Raw genomic sequence first — 26,380 nt, 5'->3', positions numbered from 1 at the left:
TCTAGAATCTATCATTTATTATTTGTGGCTGTGGAAATTTCGATACATGACTGAATTTCTACACCATTTTTTTCTGTTTTAGCACAACCTGGTCTTTTCCAGCCAACCTGGCTAGCTGCAGTCAGTTATGTACAGTCAGTACTTTTGAAATATCATATGTGCTTATATGAACTCTGAAAAACAACATGCAAGGTAAATTCTTGCAATGAAGCTGATAAAAAAGTTAGGCAAAAGAGTCCACCCCCCATTAGTGTGTTATGGCTTTACACACGTATCAGATGTCCAAACAATTAGAAATGCTTCTTGTTAAAGGCACTTACTATTTTTAAATACTTTTAATTCTGTTGCATCAAGAAGTTTATCTCCTAGATCATATTTTCATAGAACAGCCCAAATTGGCAGCGTTAATAAAAGGGAAAAAAAGTTTTCGTGTTAAAGTATGAAAATACCAACAATTAACACAGATTTTAAAACAGGATTTGGTCCTCTCAAGACAGGCAACAGCGTTCAGGCGACAGTGATTTCTCTTCTTAGATGCTAACAAAATAGTATATCCCCAAAAAACAAAGTCTTCCAGTTTCAGCCTATGGATATGTCTAAGTTGTGCAGCACACCTACTAATTATCCCCAACAAAAAATACAGCTTCGCAAGACTAATTGTGCTCCACTTTGGCTGGCAAGGAAGAGAACTTCCAAACAGCATTCTGCTTGCATGGACCAGCAAGCCTACAGTTCTGTGTCTCTGTATCTGGATGGCTGTCCATAATAACCTTTCTTAGAGTGGTCTGAGAGCTGCCGACGGTACTCTTCCTCCTCGTCTCCATCACTGCCACAGCTGCCACGATCCTCCAGGTAAGGCCTGGTAGGAGGTTTCTGGGGTTCTGGAGCGCGGCAGCTAGCAGTCAGACAGAAGGAAAGAAAGGTAATGTTTACTTCCATTCTGGGAACCTGAAAATAATAATACCTTATTGACCTCATGGTCACACACAGCACAGAGAGCCACAGAGATCTAGCCCGTTTTACCACCATCAACATTTGTACGGCCACGGTAGGACTGTCAACACAGAGGCATCTTATTTGCAGCATGCTGGAGCTTCATGCTTAGATTTGCTCCACTCAACACATCTTGTTCAGCCTGGAGGAATGCCAAATTTTAAAGTATTGACTACTCTGCACCTGACCTCACATGACCAAGAGCTCTGCTGCTCTTCACTCCCCGAGCACAGAGGTCTCCATGCTATTGCTGGTACCACAACTGAGAGATGTCTTCCTCAAACTGTCTTGCACCATTCATTTCTGCACCATTCTTTGTATGCCCGCTTCCTTTCCTTGCACCTCTGGTCTGCTGCCTCCAGGTCTGAGGTGTGATATTTCTTAGACTCACAGCCTTCATTCAAGGCTCGTACGATGGCTCCCATCCCTAAAAAAGCATGTATTTCCTTTTTGTACACTTTGGTGCTGCCCGTTCAATGCGACACCAAGCAGACGTATGTAAATGCAGTCTGCCAAAGGCACCGGTGCCAAAACACATGATTTTCGCAGCCCCACTCTGTACACAAATAAGGTGTCACCCTCCTTCCATGCTGCCACTGTGCCCCTTTCCAGGGCAGCTGTTACCATTCCTCTAAAATGCTAACACCACTGATTGCTGGAGGTAGGTAAATACTCAGCAAACGTGGTTAAAAATTATGTTTTTGGCTGCTTTCCAAAAACCATCTAGACATAAAAGTTTTTAACCTACCAAGAAAACCTGAAATTAAAATTCTGCTTTCTGCATTTTAGTACATTTCTACATTTTATATTATATACAGTGACATCAAAGGATTTGACTTTTTAGAAAGAAGTCCCATTTCTACTGGCTACATGTAAGAAACAAGAAAATCTCAGAGTTCTGTAGAACACAATACAACAGTGTTTATGTCTATGTATTGAGGATGTTTAAGCTGACACAGTGCCCTTACAATTGAAAAATCACTGAACTTTAATGAGAGTCTAACAATTTCATGAGACTAGTTAAATTGAAAAAATGTTCTCTCCTCAGCTGTGCCCTGATGGGTAACCTCAGCAAAGTTTCATTCTTGGTTACCCTACTCAGGCAAAACATCTGCAACTGACAAAGCACCTGAGTAATTAAAACTGCAGTTATTCATTAGGCTAGACTAAGGTAACTAAAAGTCTAACACAGAGGGAATGGATTTCGAAGGACATGAATGCAGAAAAGCATCTGAGTAACTGGAACTAAAAACTGACTGTGCAAGTCTCTCAGTAAACATGCACAGTTGTTCCTTCCTAGCTAACTAAAATACTGTGAGTGTACTAAAAGAAAAGTCATGAAAAACAAGAGGGGTTAACTGAAGTCTTGCCTCATCATTACAGTAATTTTCAAAGAATCACAAGAGAGCAATTACTGAGGTAGGATTGTATCCTCTTGACACTGAACTACACATTTAGGACCGAATATTTTTAATTGGATATGCCTTACCTCATGGGTTGGGGCCAGTTCTGATCTGACTTCTGTGTTTTGATGGGGACAGCATAAATATCTGGGTGCTTCTGGGCTATTTCAATCTTTAAAATAAAATTGGAGAAAATAACTGTTCATTTGAAGTCTATCCATGAGGGAACCCTAGATAATAGACATAGCATGTCACAGCTACATCTGAAACAATTAAAGCACAAACTGATTAATTAACTTATTTATATTCCTGCAGTTGCAAGATCTTTTGCTAGAGTACTGATTAAAAGTACATGCAGAAATGAGGGATTGCAAGAACAGAAGGATTTTTAAAATACCGCTTTCTGTAACTAAAATAAGAAGTCAAAAATTATATTCTCTTTTTACATGCAGATCTATACAATGGTATTCCCCTTTGTGTAATTTACCACACTTTCCCCCTCCAGAATCAGCACAATGTAAGTACATGGTTTTCCCTTTCAGGATGCAGGCTGTTCCGTATGCAGAAAGCACAACAAGGGGAGAATGCATTTCTTCATACCCTGGCATTCTGGGCCTCCTGTAGCTCTTGCATTCTTTGCATCCTTGCCTTATGATCCATCTCCTCAAATATTTTTACTTTTCTCAGTACAGATTTTGGAGTATTTTCTTGTTCACTCCCTTCCTCTTCCAACTTTCCTTCCTCTTCTTCTTCTGCACTTGGGACTGCTGGCTGAGTATTTCTCAGGATGGGACGCCCAAAAGTAGGTTTCACAGAAACAGGTGGTGGTGCTGCTTTGGCTGATACAGTTGAAGTCTCACTGCTCACATGGATATTACTTGGTTTGGAGTCATAGTTCTTAGGGAAGTCATATAGATCCTCTCTGTTTTGTAACTTCCCCTAGAAATATTAATAATACGATTACAATAGCAATTTCATATTATTATCTGGAATGAAGATTTTAATCTGAAGTTAATCATGTTGCCTTTGTATTTAGTAACATCACTCTTCATTCAAAGAAAATTTTGAACGTACTTGAACATTTGGGTAATTTGGGTAGCCATACACCCATATATGCCACACATCAACCAACAGAAGAATAGTACATTTAGATTTACGGGTACAAATCTTTGAAGATTACCGTAACTACAAGACATTCCAAGGAAGAACACAGGATACTGAATACGTAGAAGATTTGTCCACTCTACCTAATACAAAATACTATTAGCTGGAGTTTAGAAGTTTTAGAAGGTGCACAGCACCGTGCCTATTTTCTTTTCCACCATTATTTTCATTGTTTGCATTCTACTCGGCCCTACCTCCATTGCTGAAGTGTATTTGGAATATATTTGAACATGGAATGAAGACTGTGAGGGCACTCAGTCTCAAGCAGAAAAGACTCTAAGGTCAGTGGAAATCAGAAATTGCAATAGTAGAATTTGGTTTCCAAACATCACATTTTTTTTTCCTGTTTCATTCCTGAGCAAGGTTTGACTAGCTAATTAACAACAATTTCTAGCAATGGAAACTGGTGACAGAGGTGGTAGATTCTGCTTTTGCATTTCACAACAATGGCTAATCAGATACACTTTTCTTGATGATTAGCTTAGATTTGTTCTTGCTGCTTTCAAAAAGTGACTTTCAATTAATTAGCAGACACAAAAAGCAGTATCATTCCTTTCTCCATACAGAGATCTTACAAATTTGAAGACAGCTATAATCGCTTTTCTTTCCAATGGGCTTTGCAACTCCAAATTCATTTTCTCTCCACACTTTCCTTGTTCTTTTTTTGTCTCTGATCATTCCTGTGGCTCTTTTTAACATGCCACTCTGAAAAGTTCTCCTGAAAGAGGAACTTTGTATTCTGTTTCTACAAGTTTACCTTAGGTGGTTCAGGCTTGAATGCTGGAGGTGGACTAGGTTCTCTAAGGATCTCTCTGCTACCAGCTTTCCTCAGTGGAGTTCTTTGTTCCAAGCTAAATTTCTTTATATTCTGTGAAAGAACATAAGAGATTAAAAAAACCTGCAGTATCCAGTAATTCAACCATTTTTGGTCTCTCTCGTGTTTACTATTTTTGGAAGAATAACCAAAAGTTAGAGACTGTCAGGAATCTGATCATAATCACTGCAGATATAACTGTCAAGTTCAAGGTGATGAGACATCAGCAGTAACCTACAGAATTAAGCAGAGCAGCAGACTTTTTTCTCTAATTACTTTTGCCATACAGAAGATACTTCCGAAACACTGTCATAAATAACATAATGCTGCACCTTAAAGAAAGTACAAGAGAATATTTTTCTTTATTTCTACACCACATAAACAAGGCTTTCTTTCATAAAGTTGAAAGCACAGTCTTATTGAAAATCCAGGCATCTCACCTCCTCATGATGTACGGGTTCAGAGGACCGGCCAACAGATGAAATTCTTGGTTCATCCGAAGGTTCATCAAGTTCATTATCAGTGTATGCACCTCCCTCTCCATCTGTATCTTCTAAGTCACTGATCAACCGACTGTCACAACTCAAATAGTCTGCACCCATGGCAGTAAGGTAAGACATACGATCATCTGCATCATCTTCCATGCCATCTACCTGCAGAAAAGTTATTAAGAATTAAGGAATAAAGACTAAAGAAATAAGAATTAGAGCTTAGATAGGTCATGACATCATGCTAACAACTACTTAAGAATTTGACTCTGCAGAACCAAAAGAAATTCTAATGAAGAATCATAAAGGAAAATCCTGTGAAGTTTATTCTTCCTCATCACTGTTCCCTAGCCACAGCATTAGTGATCAAAGTTCCAAAGCATAACAGAAAAACAGGTAATTTTTAGTTACCAAGACAGACATCAACTGACTACTTGTCTAATATATCCAGCATGAGCTAACAAAAATCTGAACATTTTCCCTGGCAAGAGGCAATCTCGAGACATCTGTATAGATTAGCATGGACTGACTGCTTACCTTTCCTTCTGACACCCAAACTGCTTCACCTTGCTGTTGCTGAATTGTATCCTTCAGACTACCATACCAGCTATCATTAGCCGAATTCAAATTGATGGTGGCTATACAAAATTAAGGAGAAAGTATTTATACACATTTACGTGAGAATGTTAAACAGACTTTTCATTTAAATCACAAACATGTATTATTTTTGTTTGTCCATATCCTAAGATTATTAACTCATACGCTTATTGCCTTGGAAAGACAGCATGCTGATTCTCAGATCTTTTTGAATTGTAACTTGGCAAAACAAGGAATTTTGAGAGGAAGTCAAAGAAGAGATTGCTCATGACCATACTTTGACAGTCCTAGTTCCAGTCTGCATATTGACTTAATACGCAGAGCAGTAAGTGGATGTCTGAAGACACAGTTATATCTACTGATAAACTGGTTTGACACATATTCTTCTTTACCTGTAAAGAGGTGGGAGCAAGTTTTCTTCAGCTTGCTTGCTTGCTCATAAAGCTTCCTTGAGCTCTTGTTAGATGTGGAACACAGCCTTTGCCTCATTGTTTTCACACCCTGCTTGCTGTCTGGATTAAAGAAGACTACAATGGGAAACCACTGGGTATAATTTAGCAGATCCACTGCTTTAGGAGTCACATCCAAGAGAGCATGTTTATCCTGTTAACAAGAAAGCACAATCAATGTTCTGCCTGTACAGACTAAGGAGCAGGGTTTGGAACATCTTATCCCAGGAAACTTAGGATGCCCAACTTGTTGGATTTTTTTCTCTACAGTTATTTTACATCAGGAAGCCACAGCAGGCAATGTTTTCTCTTCATCTCCATTTTTCTAAACAGTTTTGCCCAACTGTATCCACATTCTTATGCTAATTAACTAACTCACATTAAGTTAAATACACTTATTCTACTGAATTTAACTGGTTTTTCTCTCTACCTGTGCATACCACAGCTTCCACTAACCCAATTATTCTGGGTGTTAACTGTGGACTTTTATCTACACTTATTAGCTGTGGAAAGTCTTTCTTCCTTTAATTACCTCTAGTTTTAAGATGAATGGGATGTGTGCTGCAATGGGGCCTGAGCTCTGAATAGCCTTGTGTGTCACATTTTAACCGCTCTGGCACTGCCTTTATTGATCTCGGGGTAATAAGCAACAGAATGCATTATTTAGCCTACTTTTTTAGGTGCTTTGATTGCAACCTATTTACTTTATCCCCAAAGAGTATTACAAAAAGTGTCTGTCCAGTCTCACTAGATATCACAGCTATCACAATCCCTTCCTAGTCAGTTCAAAGGGAAACTTTGAAGCAAACTAAAATACTAGATTTCTGAAGGCAACTGCAATGTGTAGAGCACCGCGTGACAGAAAAACTACACCGGCAAATTCAGGAAGCAAACTGTACAATGCAGATGCCCCTCTGCTTCAATTCAGAATGGATAATATTGCAGAACTTAATTTTTATTGTCAGGTTCGCATTCTCATTTAGAAAACAGCTATCTAAATTACACAAGTTGATTTTAAATACATTTCAAAACATCGCTATGATTAGACAAGTCTGATCATCACAGAAATAGATTCAGTGAAGATGGGAGAACTCCCAAGTTTTAAGAGCAAACAAACTGAATAACATGCCTTTAAGAGTAAGTAATTCTCATAGAAAAATATACTCTACCTGCTCAATGATTTGCCTCACAGTGTTCAAGCGTACTACCCCAGTTGCCTTCTCTGAACCTGCATCTCTGGGTTCTGTCTCTGCAAAGAAAACATTTTATTTCACCTATAGTAGATGGAAAGGTATGAGATCAAGTTACCAATTTTTTCAGCTGAAGATGATAAGGAAGCTAGAAGGACAACTTACTTGCAGTCTGGTATAGGTGAGGCAAGTCATTTGACAACTTCTCCATAGCAACATCTGCAATAGGGCCAAATATCACAACAGGTCTCTTAAAACCAGCTGCAAAAATATAGCAGGAGAAAAGGTAAGCTCAGTAAGATTACTTTTACATACTCATGTGAAGTAGTACAAAATACCCTCATTTACACAACTCGAAGAAAACTTCATCAGCTGAGAAAGCATAAAAGTGTTTCAGTTTCTCATTCCTCATAATGATAATGGGTTGAGAAGATTCTACATTCTGAAAATTCATGATGTATCTTCAGCAGTCTTTCCATCTACAAAATAACATGACCCTAGCATGTATTTCTCAGTCTTCATTGGTGAGTTCCTTCAAAATACATTTTACAGTTTTTTTTCTTTATTGTTTTTTTTTTTTCTTTTTTCTTTTCCCCACAATATTATCGTGTGCAAATGTCCAGGAAACATCAGCGAACATAATGAGCAATATAGCTTATTTTTTAAACAGCTAATTTGGAGTCACAGAGACAGAGCATATCAACTCCAAATTTGTTTCAATAAACTACTGAATATACTTAGGTTTTACTTGCTCTCAAGATACTGTCGAATGGTGCTTGTGAGCACATTAGAAATGGTAAATCATCTCAGTCACATGAATTGTACTTTCCAAGCAAGCCACAGAGAAGTTGAGGAAACAAAGAAAAAATTCTACTTGTTTCTTTTTTTCTTCATTTTGAAATTTGAAATTGGCATGTGTAATTTAGAGACAAGTGAGAACAACAGCAGTTTAGAAAAGACAGAAGGCTTTCTTTTCAAAGTTGTTAGTTTGCATTCTGATAAAAAACATTATCTTTTTCTGTTCTTCACATTTAATACTTAAGCAAAGTTGTTCCGAATCACTGATTTAGCTGAACAATCAGTTGGACACCAAAAGAGCCATCAATAAATGGACAGCTGGCTACAGTGGTCTCACTTACCTTCACGCAACTGAACTCGTTCATAAGCTGGGAATTTTGTGCCCACTGATACAATAGCTGTCAGATCTTCACGACTCTTCCTCAGATTTTTCTTCACTCCAGATCGCTGGCCGCGTGTTCTCCAGAAGTCTGCCCTGTCACTAGGGCCATCTTTTTGGGCATTTTGAACACTGGCCATCTGCTCGGCTCTGACAGAGAAAGCATAGTGCTTATTTGTATGCAACTAGTCAAAAATGGGCAGAAGGCCCTATGCGTTTTGAATTTGCAGTCGGTAGTTTGACAGCTAGGCAGCCACGAATGGGAAGTTGAAAAGGGAGAAATATAAGTTTTCTGCCTTGGGGCAAACTTAGCTTCAGCCAAAGCAGCAAAACAGCTGGATTAGCCCACAAGTTTTAAACTGATAACTCACACTGGCATAAATAAAAGAATGCAACTGCACAGGATTGTGAAAAAAGATCACGATGGCCTAAATAATTACAGCCATTATTCTCTTCTTTATTAGAGCTTTTAACTTACGTCACTGCAGTATAGAAATAAAGGCTGGTTTGGACAGATTAATCACCAGAGAGAACAGAATGTACTAACCAGGAAAGAGGCAGGGGAACCATGTATGACTGTATTTCAGGAATTTCTGTACAATGCAACTCAGAACATTTTTTCTTTTTCTCCCCATTATGAAATCATGACTACCTTAAAGGACTTAAAGGCCAGAGTTTAAAAAAAACATCCTTACTGTTTTTGCAGATGGATTTTAATTCTATTATTCAGTGCACAATTTATGGACACTTACCTCACCTTACCTTTTACTGGAACAGTGTGATATAAGCAAAATAACAAAAAAAAAAAAAAAAAAAAAAAAAAAAAAAAAAAAATCATTGCTGTGGTTTAACTCCACAGTTCATGCAAAAATGGCTACTATGGCTACCAAGAAATACTAGCTTGGAATAAATTCTTGAAGTGTTTTCCGCAAGAATTTACAAAGAGTTTTGCAGTAGAAGAGATAAATCATTAGAGTATCCTTGCACATGCAGTAGTGAGATCTTGCTGGGTTTTGGTTTTTTGCTTGTTTTTTTTTAAATATTCTCAAGCAAAAAAGGAATCTTCTACCTATTTTGTGCAAGAGGAATTGAAGAAGTTAATGGTCAATGCTTGGGTGATTACTGTATCATGAGCTCTAGGGCTGTCTTGCAAAAGCCCAGCTCAGTGTGTACATAAAACTATCCTTTCTCCCATCATCTTCTCACATGACACCATGGTCTAAAATCTAGAGTTTTGAAGGAACAACTGTTGTGAAAGTAAAGACAGAACAATTTCATCATTCTTTTACGGAAGATAGGAAAAAAAAAATAAAACAACAAAGAAGAAAAGTATGGCATAGGAAGCAAAAATCTTTTCTAAGAAAAGAAAAACATCTTTTTTAACAATGAGTAGGACAACTCATTGTCAGCTTACCTGCTCCTATTTGGAATGAGGCCCTTTTCAAGTTCATTTCCAATTCTCACAGCCAGCCAGTTTCCCAGTTTGCCATCATACAGCGTATCAACTACTCTAAAGATCTCCCCTCTGGTGAAGGCTAAGCTCTGTGGCGACTCTTTTTCACACTCAAAGTGGCTTCTGATGAAGAATGAATCTCCTCTGCCACAGGCCATGATGTCTCTGTATACTAAAGAAGGAATTCCATTTAGTTTATGATTTTTACATTTGAAAGAAAGATCAAACTGTCATTTCAGATAAGAGTTTAAAATTAGAAACATATAATTAAGCTGGAAAAGACTAAGAATACTACCTACTCCAACCATCAACCCATCACCATCATGCCCACAAAACCATGTCCCTCACTGCTATGTCTACTACTCTCTGTTCAAATATTCCTCACCATTCTAAGAATAATTCTTTTCTAATATTCAATCTGAACCTTCCCTAGAAGAACTTGAGGCCATTACCTCGTGACCTACTGCTATTTACACAGGAGAAGAGGCCAACACCATCTCACCACAATCTCTTTACAAGGAGTAAGCTGCAGAGTGATAAAATCTTCTTTGAGCCTCTTCTTCTCCAGTACAATCCCAGTTCCCTCAGCTGCTCCTCATAAGACCTGTGCTCCAGACCCCTCACCAGCTTTGTTGCCCATTTCTGGACACGGTCCTGGGCTTCCATGTCTTTCTTGTAGTGAGGGGCCTAAAACTGAACACAGTACTCAAGGTGTGGCTTCACCAGAGCTGAGTACATGCTAAAGCTCACCTCCCTGCTCTTCTTGACTACACTATTTGTGATACAAGCCAAGATGCCATTGGCCGCCTTGGCCACCTGGGCACTCTTCTTGCTCGTGTTCAGCCAGCTGTCAGCTAACACCCTCAGGTCCTTTCCCTTTGCACAGCTTTCCAGCTACTCTGCCCCAAGAATGTAGCAATGCATGGGGTTATGTGGCCAAAATACAGGACCCAGAACTTGGTCTACTTAAAGCTCATACACTTGGCCTCAACCCACCAATTCAGCCTGTCCAGATTCTGCTGTAGTGCATTCCTAAGGCACACTGTCTTTCAAACTTGGTGTCATCTGCAAACTTACGGAGGCTGCAGTCAATTCCCTCATCCAGATAATCAATAAGGATAATAAAAAAGAGCCAACTCCACTACTGACCACTGAGGAACACCACCAGTGATCAGTCACCAGATGGATTTAACTCCAATCAATTCTTCCAGTCCACTCAAAAATACACAAAAGAACAGCATCCACAAACAATACCCTGCACCTATAATTATCAATAATGCTCTATATTTGTACATATATAGCTATTATAGCAAAAGCGAAGCATGAACTTGCACCCTCAAAAAGCAAAAGGCTTGCTCCTTAACTGCTCATCAGTTGCACACTTTCTGCTGGGTGACTGTGAATACCTTATGACTGCCAAGGCACAGCTGAAAAGCTGAAAAGGAATGTAAACACCAGATCTCAGGCCAGCTGCTACACGAAGAAAAGCAGAAGGAACAAGCAGTATGCTACCAAGATTAAGAAAAGATGCTATTAGCTAATAATGCAAATGGTGATTAAATGTTCTGATAGACATATCACACAGGTATCTCTATGATTTCTGTGGTATGGAAGACAGCTGTCTTGTATGCTACTGAAAAGGTAAGTAAAATGCTGTCAAGAATAAGCAAGAGAGAAGTTATCTGTAGTTTCACTGGCAAAATAGATCAACCTTCCAAAACCTCCAAAAGCTTCATAGATACATACATTTTGTTAAAAGCACCCACCTTCATATTTACTTTGAGCCAAAATTGTCACTGTATCACCTTTGGGAATTTCTAATAGGTATAAAACAGCATCCTCCCGAACAATGCCTCTGAAATCTTGAGTGTTTACCTACATATCAAAAAATAAAAATAACACCAGAGAAAAACTACAATTAAAAAGAACATCCAAAGCTTTTTGTTTAACTTAAAAAAAAATACATATATATATATATATATATTATTTTTTTAATATATATATCATCATATATATATCACCATAGAATCATAGAATTGGTCAGGTTGGGAAAGGCCTTAAAGATCATCAAGTCCAACCACAACTTAACCATACTACCCTAACTCTAACAGCTCTCCTCTAAATCATGTCCCTGAGCTCCACATCAGTTTTTAACATATTCAGGGATGGTGACTCAACCACCTCCCTGTTCCACTGCTTAACAACCCTTTCTGTAAAGACGTGTCTCCTAATGTAAAACCTAAACTTACCCTGGCACAACTTGAGGCCATTTGCCCTCATCCTGTCACCTGTCACCAGTGAGAAGAGACCAAACCTGCTCTCACTATAAGCACTTCTCAGATCTTAGAAGAGAGCAATAAGGTCTCCCCTCAGCCTCCTTTTCCCCTATTAAACAATCCCAGTTCCTTCAGTCTCTCCTCATAGAGCACATTCTCCAAGCCCTTCGCCAGCCTTGTAGCCCTTCTCTGGACCTGCTCCAACACCTCAATGTCCTTTCTGTACTGAGGTGCCCGAAACTGAACACAGTACTTGAGGTGAGGCCTCACCAATACTGAGTACAAGGGCAGGATTACTTCTCTAGTCCTGTCTTATATATTATCTTCCTTTTTTTTCCCCCTAGAGTTATTTATTAAGTCAATATGGATATTTTAATCTAGCCATTCACTGTAGCCTTTCCAAAATAATAAGGTTCTGGTTGTTCATTGCTAGATAATTTCAATTTCTTCTACGACTTGAATAGTCTCCAAAAGGCCTTGAAAATTAGGCTCCCAAAATTGAATTAAAAAAAAAAAAAAGAAAAAGGACAAAATATCATAGAAGAAATAATTCAGAACCCTGGAAAGCCAGTTGGTGTCATCCAAATAAGTTGAAGAAAAATGAAAAAAAGAAAAATATACTGTCTCCATTTTTTTTTTCCTCTCTCAAAGACTAGGAGGAAACAATATACGGAAAATTTATTCTCTTCCATCTTGAGGCATTTTTTAAACTTAATCTTTTCCCTATATATTCTTTCCACAGAATTTTATACAACTTGATGCATAATTTGAGCTCTTCATAAGCTGATTACAGTAAGGTCCCTTCATCACACAGTGACACATCAAGCAAAAATTGGACTTTCTGAGAACATGACTTATTCTATATTTCCACTAAGAAGGAAATAAAAATTATAAAAGCCTGAATTTCAGGGACACAAACTCATACCTTGAGAATCTGATCTCCTTCCTGAAGTCCTTCCTGGTCAGCTGAGGTGCCTTCTTGAATTCCAGCAATAAATATCCCTACATCATTTCCACCAGCAAGCCGTAGACCCACACTGTCCCCCTTCTTGAATCTCACCATTTTCGTATTAGGACTACAAGATGTACAGGCAGAAAAAGGACAGCTGAATATTAAGCATATGACAATAACAGGCTGTCAAGAGCAAAAAACTGCAACTTAAAAAAACATGTTAGTAATACTTTTATATCCTTTCTGTCACTAGACAGGCTGTACTTAGCCATGTAATGCTTCAAAGAAAGAAAGCAGAAAATTTACATTTTTTAGAGTAGAAACTGAGTTAGAAAAAGAGATGAAGTGACATACCCATATATGACAGAGAGTAAACAAATTCTTGGTTTCTGACGTCCTGAATACTCACCACCTACTGGACTTCCTGTCACATAAGCAGCTTTTTTTTTTATTTTAATTTTTTTATATGAAAATAGCCTGAGTAATGACTAATCCCACTCATAGTTTTTTCCTCCAAGCAACCAAGAACTGTCAAACAAATGACAGTTTCTTTGCAGTTCAACATTTATTAGATCACGTGGAACTTCTGTTTACTTTTACTGACAAATACTTCAAAATAAATTTTACTGTTATGTTATCTGTCATACCTTTTATATTTCAGAAGGGAAGAGGCTACAGGATTAGGTTCAGCTGTTTTCCTGTCAGAAAAGCTGTATGCCTGAATGACCTTCCAACACAGAGGACAGTATTTATCTGTCAGCCTTTCTCACTAATACCCTAAGCCTGTATTATAAATTCCCCTTCATCAAAATAATCACTTGATTAATTTGTACATCAGTGACAACAAGGTCCAACTCCAGGGAAGATCTGAGAAGAGAATCAATTTGAGAAAAAAAACTTCAATAAAACGCACAATATTTAGGCTTTCCTTTACAAGAGGAGCTTAGCGCTCCTCTTCCTTTAACTTTTGTATTTGGGAACAGTCAAAGAGAACTTGTGTGCTGATTTCCTATCAATACTGTTTACAACCTTTTGTATCTTAATTCTTAAGGCAACAACAGTACCAGATTAAAAAAAGAAAACAACATAAAACTGCCAACCCCCCACCTCCACAAATTTTGCAAGCAGTATTTTTTCTGTCATTCAGAGCGGATATGGACTGTGCAGGCTTGAGTTTGAAGAAAAGATGCAAACTTCTGTACAGAATTTTTCAGCTTGTATGGCTGGCCTTTGCTTCCAACAGACTTGTTCCCAAATAGAGAATGTTCTCTTAGTATCTTAGTATAAGGGAAAGGGGAGTGTTATCTTTTGTAAGTACAAAATGGTGAAGAAGTTTAAAATACACTATATACATTCCATAGCTATAAGCTAGAATGGACCTGTGCTCAAAGCACTGCATGTAGTCATTAGGTAGCTGGAATCAACGCTGACTTCTGTTCTCTCTTCTTCAGGCTTGACAACATCCATTCTCTTAGTCTCTTCTTGTGTGCCACACACTGACTCTGTTGATGCGCCAGAGCTAGATATACTCCAGTGTGTCTATGTCTTTTCTTGGCCTTGCGAACCTCAAAAGGGACAGATAACTCCAAAAGCTATCCCACAAGTGCAAAATAGGGAATAAAAACATATCACTGTCTAAATTCCTATGAATGCACAGAAGCACAGGGTGCTGTTACGTCTTCCAGGCATAAAATAAGTATATATCTTCTATAAAAATACTTGTAAAACTAATCTTTTTCCCAAGTATATAAACTTAGAAGGCATGTGATTTTGGCATTAAACTTGAAAAGAAGTGTCACTCCAAATGTACAGAAATTCTGAAAACATGGAACCAATACTTAGGTGCAAGTCATGAAAGCACTGAGAGCAAAAGAACAAGGAAAATGCCTCCTTACCCATATATCGCTTCATCTTCAGGGCTGGGTTTCAGAATCGTTCTTGTAGCTGCTTTTGGTTGAGGCACTGTATGTAAAAAAAAAGTCAGTGGAAGTTACTAAGCTATAAAAAAAAGTTCAACTGGCAGCAATTTTGTAGTGATCAGATAGCAGCCCAACTGCCCATGCCAAAGATTAATACAAATTTAAATGCCTATTATTTTTTGTCTAGAACTGATCTACTTTCCTTTATTTTTAGTTGTTTCTTTGTTTTTACTTAATTCTTGGGGGAAAAAATATCATCAGAAAAATATAGAACTCTTTTTACAGGCAAGACAAATCAGACATCAGAAACAGCTTTTCCTGTCTACTTAGGCTACGAGGCTACTAGGTAGCATCTAGATATGTAAATGCTTTTTGCAGTAGTAATTCCAATGGACAACTACCTTCAGGTAATCTCAGATGTTTCCTCTTTCTCTATACCACAAAGCAAAGACAGATCTCTTCTGCACACTAGGATGGGATTAATAGGAAGACTATGCTAGACTTGTGGATGTGAGTGGGGGAAGCAGACTTTCCGTAGTCAGGAGGAGGAAAAAAAAATGGGGAAAAAACTGTAATGGGAAGCTCTGACCTGCTACATCGTCTTGGTACTTTGGTTCTTTGTTTGCATCTACAACAGTGACAGCAGTTGTAGCAATATCACCAGTTGATTTAAATGGCGTAGGCATTGCTCCCATCCTGGACATCCTGTTGGATGGATCATCTTTTGCACTAAATTGAGCACAAAAAAAAATGAAAGAATGCAGTAAAAATAGTTAACAGTCCGTCTATTTTAAGCATTCCCTTGATAAGCAAAATACTAGAAAACAACACTTCTTACTTTGTTTTCTCTTTCAGCTTTTCATTGGATGAATGTGAATCCAGATCAGAATGATGTAATCTGTCATCTTGAGGTGAGAATGATCTGTTTGACTCTATTTCAGAAATATCTATAGAAACAAAAAACATATATATAAACAAAAAGAGAAATATCTATAAACACAGCAACAAACCAAAAAATGTCTGTATTGTCTGTACATATAATTAACCACATTTGTTTACAAAAGCTTTCACATATATGTACAATCTTCAAGTCTACTTCCCTTCCAAGAATGGTGTTTGGATTTGACTAGGGTTCCATAGGTGCTGTATGCTTTTTAGTGCTTCCCAGCTCTCCACTCAAAAATACTTCAAGAAGTTTTCACACAACTTTTGGGAAACATGCAGCACAGAACTATTATCACCATACCACTCCTAGATTAGCTAGCATTAATTTGAGTTCTGCTGAGAAACAGAAACAGAAGACTACCATCTTCATTGCTGCTTCTCAGTGACAAAACAGAGTGGCCTTCAGATTTAAGCCACATTTCAGTCACTACAGTAAACCTATGAAGCACTGTACAGACTATGCTGATATCTGAGAAACAAATATGTTTCACCAAGTAATGTAACATCCTACTCCCCCAGACATCCTGAGGCCTTCCCAAAGTGAGATCATATTGTGAGATATAGCTCATAAACTGTCAGAGATCACTTGTGAGGATACTGCAAATTGAAACCATTTCTCCTGGAGACTTCATATCCTTGTCCTGAACACTTTTCTAATGAATTCTGTAGTGAATGTTAATGTCCTCAGAAGGACAGATCAGTTCACTCCACATGATTTTAATATTAAAACCTTTTATTAAAGTAACCAACTTGCTTGGTACAAGAAGTAAGTAACACTGACCATTATTTTGCCTGACCATTACTACTTTTTCTGTCTCTGCCTCTGCCCAATATGTAATTGTATGATTACTATAGAATTCTTCTTTCACCTAAAAGGAAGATGGCTTGATGCTTATTTGGCTAGTACTTAGTTGTGTGTGCAGTTTTTTGCTTGTTTTGTGTTTTTAAACCTAGTGCCACTGTATCACAGCGAAACACTATAAGATCCAATTTATCTCTGTGCAGAAAGAAGAATTTTTCATCCAAATTAAACCTCACCATCCATTTCTGAGTCACTGTCATTCAATGAAGGAATGTTGAGCAGGGTCTGCTTTCTGTCCCTGAGGACAACCAGCTGGAGCTTTCCCCGAGACTTCTCAATCAACTTTCGGGCATCAGCTAAAGACATGTTCTCTGTCACTGTACCATTGATCTGGATATAAAAAGGTATCAAGTAAATAATAAAAACCCATATTGCACTGAAGTTCAATACTGAATTTCACTTTTAACATGATAACAGGTAAATCATCTTTAACAAGTACTTGTTACACTGCTAGTTGTTTAACCACAACGCACCTTAAGAATGATATCCCCTTCGTGAAGGTTGCCATCTTTGGTTGCTAGGCCAGTACTGGTCATTTCTTTTATGAAGATCTGACTTCCAAGTCGGAGACCATATTCTAGAATCAGAAAAATAACCCACTGTAGCTTAGATAATAAGCAAGAATACTTTTTTTTTTTTTAAACAACATTGTGTACAAGCAGCATTAGCATAGTGTACAAACACCAAGAGAAAAATAAGAAATGGGAACTCAGTATACAAACTTAACCTCAGACTCTCTTTTATTTCAGTGCTGTCCCACCTGTACAGACATGTCTGAAAACAATCATAGACCTGCACCTTCAAAAGTGAAATGATGCCTTTATTCTGGACATGCTCATAAAGACATTGGGCTACATTTTCTCTGCATTATAGTTTGTATGGTATAGAAAAGCATGGGAAAGTGTCAACAAGACTAAGAGAAGAGCTAGTTCTTTTACTGCTCGCTTTATGGGGGCCTTTTCCTATCTATAACAACCCAGTAAGTTGTCTCCTTTGTTTTGGGCAAAGGGGAGAAAAACCCACAAAAGTTAACACTGATTTTATAAAAAGCACTTCTTTGAGCATAGAAAGACGGAAATCACACTTGAGAGAAACTGCAGAGTATATATATGAGTGGCAGGAAGTATTAAGGAAATACTGGCTACACATAAAACTTCTTGAAGTCATCTGATATCCTTATTTGGATAACTGTCTACATTATCTTTAGAAGTAGAAACATTACATGCACGGGAAGAATAAGAAGGAGAGAAAATGATCCTCACCAAAGTCAAAACAAGAATGGTTTCCGTATACAAGTCTTACACAGGCAGAAAATTCTCACAACAGGCAAATTTTAAAGTTAAAACAACAACAAAACCTCCAACAAACAAACAAAAAAAACCAGAAAATTTGCATAATCTAATCTCAGATAGGCTTTACAACACAAGAGTCTTTACTTCACTGCACATTAAAACATCACACTTTTGGCCTTCATCTACACACTCCAACACTTGACAAAAAGAGAAGGCAATTTCAGTTGTTGCTGTTTCAGTATCCATTATACATTCTGAAGTATTTAGAACCAAACAATTCTTGGAACCACTTATTTCCTTCAGCATGATAAAAGTAAATGCACCATTAACAGCAGTCTACTCTTCACTCATTGTAACTCCCCATTTTATAGATATGACAAGTGTAATCTCAGTTATGACCATATCCATGCTTCAAATCACATTTAGAAGAATAGGGAGAAGAAAATAGAAAACCAAAGGACACAGAGGCTCAAAAAGACTCAAATGATGTGGGTGAACAGTTATTTGTACAAAGGCAAAGTCCAAAGTGCTGGGGGAAAAAAACAAACAAACAAACAAACAAACAACCACCAAAAACATCTGAGAACAAAATGAGAGAATAAGAAAACTTAAACAACCAGTGAAAAATCTCTATTTAAATTCTAAAGCAGAGAATATTTAGGTATCCCCGTTTCAAAAAAAACAACATGTTACATTAAAGTCAACCCCCCCTCCCACACCTACCTTCATTATGTTTGCCTTTTGTTAAGAGAACACTGATGGGTCCATTCTGATCCTGTGGTCCTAGGTACTCATGCTGATGGTGTGTTTCAGGTGAAGGACTACGAGAATGAAGCCTGTCTCGACTTAGGCTCCTCACATATCTAGGATCAGGTTGCGATCCATATCTGTAACTGGCTGGACTGTAGTCCCCTCTGTAGTCCTGTCTATAGCCACCGTCCCTGTCCACGCTTCTTCCCCTGCTCCGATCTCTGCCATAGTCTTGATCCAAGCTCCTGTCAATGCTCCTACCCCGACTTCGATCACGGCTGTAGCTACATTCTCTACTACGACCTCTGCTTCGGTTGTGCTCCCTGTCATGATCATCTCTATAGCTCTGATCCAGGCTGTTTCCCCAGCTTTGACTGCGCCCTCCATTGCCACTATGCCAGCTTCTTTCACTGTAGCCACTTCGAGCGCTTTTGCCATCAAATTCTGCATGGTCATCCATTACATCTAAAGCTCTGTCCTCATAGTCAAGGGAAGGGCTTCTCCTCAAAGCAGCAGCCTGCACTTTCCGTGGTCTTTTCACAACCTATTCAGTGCAATACAAAACAAAGAAAGCAACTCCAACAGTCAGAAATTAATGTTTGACAAATGAAAAGTTCTTTACGTTTTGATCAGAGCTGGGGAAAAATAAAGAACCTTAAAACTCTGAAATACTGCAGTGCTGTACTTACAACAACTGAAGTTTATAGAATAACAAGCACATGAGATTATTTAGATGTACAGAAGAAATATTTACTAACAGGAAGTATAAAAATCAGAAGAATTAAAATAAAAACACACACACACAAAAGAACCACAAGAAACACATCAGTAACCATATTTTTTCAGCTCTGCAATAAGTATGCTACTGAAAATGTGACAGCCCCTTCAAAACAACTATAGGTGCATGTCCCAAAGAAAGCCAATATGAAAACCAAATTCTTTGTATGCTGGACATCATTTTCTTCATATTATTATTTTATTTTGTCCAAATAGCACTCATTACTAAAACTAAAGACTGAAGACAAATTTTATTCCCAGTTTTTCAGTAAGATAAATAACAGTGTCACAAAGTTAACTTCCATTTGCTTCACCTGCATAAACTAAAATAAAAACATTGTTTATTTACTTGTACATTCTACTGGGCAAAGGCTTGCTTTGCTTCACATATTTGCAGTCCATTTCATTGATTAACCAATCACGCAGCCATTGCAGAATGAATATATTCACAACACACTTACAATGGTGGCCACTTTTCCACTTTTCCTAAGCTGCTGTACTGCAAAAGAATGTGGAACATTTTCCATTGGGGTCCCATTAACTATCACCACACGGTCATTTTCTCTGAAAAAGATGGGAGAAAGAGAGAAAAGTATTTTAGTCTTCATAAAAACACAAGAAGAAAACCTTCCTCCCTCACCCCCCGCTCAGGAATGAGGAGAAAGATGGATCAAAGAATTTCATTCACCTTAACAAGAACCTTTTCTTAAAAACAGTACCTGTTAGACAGACACTGTAACACCTGAGATTGCTACAAGAAGCTTTCAATATGTTTGATAACCAGTTTGTGTAGAGTAGCATAATTTTGTATGTGTATTATTATGTCCTGCTTCAGTTAACTACCATAGCTTCAAGGCAGATTTTGTTTTAAGAATATTCATGACGACAATCAAACTTTCTATCATTTTTTTATTAAGTTATTCGTTAACTCACCATCTTTCACACTTAGTGGTAGCTTCTTTTTCACAGCAGCATGCAAATTTCAAGATGGATTCAAACTCATGCACACAACAGTATTCATGCAAATCTAAACAAAAAGACTACTTTTGCGCAATCTTCTGAAAGACTGCCATTCAAGCCCTGTCTATTCTGGAAGAACAAGACCAGGGGAAACCAAACCAAACTCACCTCCCTCAGAAAAACAAAACAAACAAACAAACAAGGCAAATACCCAAAACGAAGCAAAACAAGCAGAAAGGCTCAGGTCAAAAGAGATTATAAATTCAACTTTTCAAACTTCCTGTGTGTGTCAAAGAGACCATTAGCATTTGGCCACCCACAGGAAACAAATCCATAACATGATAAATTAAAAACGTATCTTCTCAAAAGGCATTTCAAACCTACAAAGTGCAGGAGATAAAAAAAAAATCACAACTCAACATATTACTTTTTTCTGGTGTTTACTCAGTTACTAAACTTACATAGCCTCAGTTCAAACAATTATTGGCTAATGTACCTGTTTTTCAGCTAGATAAAAGAAATTTTTAGTACCAATTATTTTCTCTACTCTGTAATCAAGTCACATCACAATCTTCTTTTTAAATAAGATTATATACTTTAAGCTTCTACTTGTAGAGCATTTCCTCTAACTCCTGAATGACTTTAGTGCCTCTTTTCATACCTTTCCAATTCCTTCTACTGAAAAAGTATGCCATTTTCTGTTCTGCAGTACTCATCTAGTCCTTCAATAACCACTCGAATGTGAGAGCCTTTCCTTTATCTTGCCAGATTTCTGTTTGAAAAAATGACCAGAACCTTCTCTTTTGAATTACTGTGCAGCATTATTATTCTTCTGAAGTTCATCAGATAGGATGAAAATCCAATCAGCAGTGGACTGGAAACTATTTCAGCCTATAGATTTAAAAATACTTCTCTGCAATAAATGTTGTCTCACCAAGGAAGATGTAATCTAAAAAACACTGGAATGCCTTTATTTCTTTGAAAATAATATTTAGCAAACAATTCCATTTCTCTTCCCTCACCTGTTATTACTTCTAGTACCTTAATGGTTGAGACCCTCCATTAGACTACCTGACTTAGGCCATTCTCATGAAAACTAATAAATGACCAGGAAGTATGTTTCCTGGAAGAAGAAGAACAGAATGAATGTTTTGAGATGCTAAGTATTTATGTTGGTTCTGTAAAAGACTTCCTAACAGAAACACATTGGCCATAAAAGCTTTTCAACACTACTGAAATTTATTTTCTTAGAAAACAGCAAAGAATAACAACCCCAGGTATTGTTGTTTTGTTTTGGTTTTTGTTTCCATTTAAAGCAGTCATCTAGGACTTCAAGAAATTATCAAATCTCAGTAGGACTAAATCACCAAGACATCAACCAAAACTCTCTGAAGGTTTTAAGTATTCTACAGCCATGCTCCTAAAAAGAAGTAAGAAATTGAAAGTCAAAGAAGTAAGAAATTGCTTACTGAAGTAATCCATCTGCTGGACCACCTGGGAGAACATCTGAAATGACTATTGAGGTTTCACCATTTTCAAAATGTGGGTTATCTCTGCCACCAGAAACTGCAATCCCAAATCCTCGTTTTGAATCCTTGGAAATAAAAACAAATACAACAAAACTCAATGCTACCAGCAGACATTTTGATAGAAAGAAGAGTAATGTGAATATTCTTATGATAGCACTCTATTCCAAATACAATAGTTGCATGAACAGTTGCAGAAACACACAATACTTCTAGATTTAAAAAGGAATAAAACAAACAAACAAATAAATAAAAATAAAAAAATAAATCCATGTAGCAAGGTAACATGTTCCCATGTTCCAAATCCTCAGTCTACACAGAACACTCTAAGTTGGAAGGGACTCACAAGGACACCGAGTTCAAATCCTGGCTCCACACAGGATCACCCAAAATTAAAGCCACATTTCTAAGAGCATTCTCCAAATGATTCTTGAACTCCAGCAGGCTTTGTGCAGGGCTTCTCTCTCATCTCCCAGTCTGTACATATACCCCAGGGATGCCTTGATCCCCATGCAGAACCCAGCACTTGTATTTGTTAAACTTCAACCCTGCGACGGTAATTAATTAAGCAGACTATTCACTAATTTAGCCTACATTTTGCTATACCATCCCACTAGGTATTCATGCCAAAGTTATTGTTGGATATATGGCTCTATTTTGTTAGGAAATCAGATCAGCATTTCTATTATGTCATCTTTATTAGCTGTTATCTAGTCTTTCATTACTTATTTACTCCTCAACCAGGCTAAATAAGATCATGGCTGACTAGAAAAAACAGGCCAAAGTACTCATGAATTTTATACCCTATCACTATCGAATATTTTAAATAAGTAATTTAAGTTGAACCTGCTCTCATAGAAATGTCAGATCTGTAAATGCTCAAGTCTGGCATTCAAAAAAGTCAAGGAAGTACTTAACGAGATGTGAAGGAATCATGCCTGTAACACTAAACCTGAAGTGTTAGCATAATTTAAATGTAGACATGTGCACAAAACCATACATTTTATTTAACACACAGGTTGAATGCTATTAGCTACTCAGAAAAGACCCATTCCTTAAAACAAATGTGTATATATACACACACAAGTTATGCCACAGGAACATTTTTAAATTTTAATTAACTTACACATGAAATAATTCACCAGATTAAAGCGGTACTTCTACAACTCTACACGTGTATTTAATCACATGCCAGCTTGCACTCTATTAATGTCAATATTAAGAGATTATTTCTTCAAGGAAATAATGAAGCTTCACATTTTCTGCATCTTAGCTTTACAGGAAGCAGATTGGTGCTCCAAGCCAAAATTAAAGAGTACAGAATTAAAACTAATTGTAGAACTCAATGGTAGTGCTTCAAACAGCAAGCCCATGGCTCATACTGCTCAAGTGATACAGAGCTATCTCTGAATTAAAGATTTAATGCACATTCGCAAAGAACTCAATACTCTAAAAGCTGGGAATTTCAGGAACTAAGATCTTCTGCAGTGTTTCCCCTGTCCATGTCTGCAACATGAAAAACAATCCATCTCAGAAATTCACCCATAAAACCAGTTTTGTGAGGCGACTGTTTTACCTCAGGTCATTGAGTTCATTTCAGTGTAGGACATAGGAAAAACATTAATAGCATAGTACAGCCTGCTCACTGAACACAGATCACCAAAACAGCTGGGAAGACTACCAACACAGTTGAGCAACATATCCTGTACTGTATCGTGGTGGCTTAGCCCTTACAGAACTCACAAGCAAGAGACAGACTTTGTTTAACTCAAAAGGACTTGCAACATACCAATCATAACTACATCTTTTCTTGAAAGTTAAAGCAACACTTGTACCTTGCACATTTTAGAAATTTAGATGAAGTACTTTACCACTAAATTCCACACTGGTTGACATGAAAGTATATACAAGCAAATCAGTGGAGATGTGTTCAATGATACTTACAAAGCTTGAGCATTAATCACAACTGCAAGGTAAAGCCATCTGCACTGTTTTTAAGGTTATTCAGTGACGAATTTTGCTATGTGGCTGTTGTGTAGTACATTAGACTGTTGTTACAAAGGCTTAATAAAAATAAATATAGCACTTAAGCAGTTAATTTAATGTAATTTTAACATTAAAAGCCACATTATAGTATGAGTAACTAGCAATTAAGCTTTGAAATGGAAAACATATCTAATTCGTACAACACATTAGTCATCCTCTGGGCTCAGATATGCTAATAACATTTATTGTGAAACATATTTAGGTATCAGCAGTACTAGAATGTCCAAAAGCCAAAAAATACTAACAGGCACTCACCTTTTGTAAGGTCACAGTGTACTGTTCCCATATCAGCTCTTCCATGCCTGGGGCCTGTTGCACACAGAAACCAATTAGCAAAACAAAAAGCATACAACTACCTAGACTGTTAAATACCCACTAAAACACAGATGTAAACATGATATATTTATTATAAGCATTTGATATAATTAGTACGAAACATGTGCATTTCATTTAGTGATGGCTTATTTAAAAATGGAAAAAATATCTAAAGGTTCCGGTTGACAGAATTCCTTCGAATTTCACTGATTCAACAGTTCATTCTAATTTTCAGAAAAGCTTCTTTTAGCATAAGTAGTTAATTCAAATCACACTGCCATGGTATAACCCTGATTCAAAGAACACAAACTGAGTATCTCTCCATTTCAACATATCACAAGATCAGTAGTTGAAACTGAGAATATTAAAAACCAGTGAGCCTTCAGATCTTTCCTCTTGTTCGCCTGAAAATGGCAAAATGCTAAATCCACTGAGTTATTCAATTGAATATTTAGATTCTCCAGCTAAAATTTTATTTTACAGAAAAACAGTGTATCTCTACATAGCACTACTATATCCATTTCTATGACACTTCTCAGATGTCTATTTTTCAATATTTTTTTCTTTCCACATTTCCAATATAACTGATCCTGAATGGGTCTGTTTACCTTATGTGATATAACCTGAAATCTTTCCAACTTAAAGTAAAATACAAAATAACTACTCAGTAGCGGTGCATCATATGGTGCTAGCTCCTTTACTGCCTGGCCTTGAAATGAGGAGGAAAAAACAAACCACAGTATTTGACACTAAAAACTTTTCAATTCAAAACCCAGAGCATTCATTTGCAAAAGAAAAATTCAGGTTCTTCATGAGAATGTGCATGTATGCTGAAGTCAAAGTTTTATTTGTTTTTACTACTAAAAATAGAGCTTTCTCTCGGTAGGATATGAGTTTCCTGAGGAAGCAAAAGCCATATTAGAAATTCAGTTTTGACTTAGTTGTCCTTTGAAAGGCTTTAAAGGGATTACTGGTGACAGCACTAGCCCAAAAAAAAGGAGAAGATGTCACACACGATGGATATGCCTGTGCTTTAAAGCATCCCTCATTTTTCCAGAGCAAATGTTTTTGGGCAGTCAGTAGCAATTTAGCAAGCCATGGATGCTGTTTCTCAAATGCAGAGAATCCCATGATGTATTCTTCCAGTGGAAGTTTCGAACACCACAAAGTAGAATGAAGCATTCCTACCAGGAAGTTCACAACACCAAACAACACTAAATGTGCACCAATACTTTTCTCCTCCAAAATGGACACTATCCAGTTTCTAAGACTAAGGTTCTAAGAGTCTAACCAAAAACACATGTAGCACGTCTATTAAGAGAATGACTTAAATTGAAATTAACACAAGTGAGTACTCCTCAACTTCTACTTGTCTAGAATGAGCGGCATTTGTAACTTCCTATTAAAATGTATATGTCTACTGCCAGAGAGTTACTCTGCTGAAGCATACAGTGAAATTATTTTCTCTCATATTCTTTCATATTTCTGTGATAGCAATTTACATGCCTAACCCTTCAGCAAGCTGACAGAGAACCATCTCACGACACAGATTCCCTTACACAGAGACATCCTGTAGACTAAAAAAATAAAAAAATCTCCTTATCTACATGTTTTTTCTGATCTGCTATGAGAAACAGAAGCACTGTTTGGCACTTGCTTGTCCAGCATGTAAGAAAATTGATAGTTTAGCTACTACTGACCCTCAGTTATACCATTACTGTCCTACTTTTCTATATGGTACCTTCAAACTTTGCGGTCTGTGCTGAAGAAAGGCCTCAGTCATTTAAATTACAGTCGGCTTCACTGAAGAGAATTTTAGAAATGAAATGGGATCAAATGACTGGTAACATTTAAAGGACAAGCAGTCAAGTTCAGATTTTGTGGACAGGTAGATGGAAAATCTTTTCTATCTCTCTTACTTCATACAAGCCCAAACAACTTATGTACGTGGCAAGAGCATCATTTAAATTCAATTTACACTGCCTGCAGTCCTTACCAATGCTACTTACCAGCCCAACACACTGCTGAGACT

At 37.4% G+C, this 26,380-nt stretch overlaps 1 protein-coding gene across 1 annotated transcript; it reads right to left on the bottom strand.

Annotated features, from left to right (window-relative positions):
- TJP2 (tight junction protein 2) lies at positions 1-26,380 on the bottom strand. Its single transcript, XM_042836026.1, has 23 exons — positions 26,358-26,380; positions 24,289-24,342; positions 21,931-22,055; positions 19,963-20,065; positions 18,698-19,268; positions 17,156-17,259; positions 16,859-17,012; positions 15,714-15,822; positions 15,465-15,604; positions 14,852-14,918; positions 12,930-13,080; positions 11,495-11,603; positions 9,690-9,900; positions 8,238-8,425; positions 7,264-7,359; positions 7,078-7,157; positions 5,852-6,062; positions 5,400-5,500; positions 4,815-5,027; positions 4,318-4,428; positions 2,997-3,335; positions 2,483-2,568; positions 1-895 (listed from the first exon to the last, which is right to left on the bottom strand). The coding sequence occupies exons 2-23, from the start codon at positions 24,331-24,333 to the stop codon at positions 727-729; spliced, it is 3,483 nt and encodes a 1,160-aa protein (XP_042691960.1). The 5' UTR covers positions 24,334-24,342; positions 26,358-26,380; the 3' UTR covers positions 1-726.

This window comes from Centrocercus urophasianus, unplaced genomic scaffold (genome assembly GCF_019232065.1).
Source record: "Centrocercus urophasianus isolate 14NV4802_14NV808 unplaced genomic scaffold, USGS_Curo_1.0 seq_563, whole genome shotgun sequence".
NCBI lineage: Eukaryota > Metazoa > Chordata > Aves > Galliformes > Phasianidae > Centrocercus > Centrocercus urophasianus.
Note: the sequence above shows the minus strand (reverse complement) of the source record. Positions and strands in the feature narration are given on the sequence as shown.

Bases quoted from the DNA above. Each gene is read 5' to 3' on its own strand.
- TJP2 (XM_042836026.1), bottom strand. From the start codon at position 24,333: ATGGAAGAGCTGATATGGGAACAGTACACTGTGACCTTACAAAAG. The intron at 8,426-9,689 runs GTAAGCTGACAA...TTTCTCTGTCAG, and splicing joins CTCATTCCAAATAGGAGCAG to AGCCGAGCAGATGGCCAGTG. The intron at 7,158-7,263 runs GTAAGTTGTCCT...TTTTCTTTGCAG, and splicing joins TCACCTATACCAGACTGCAA to AGACAGAACCCAGAGATGCA.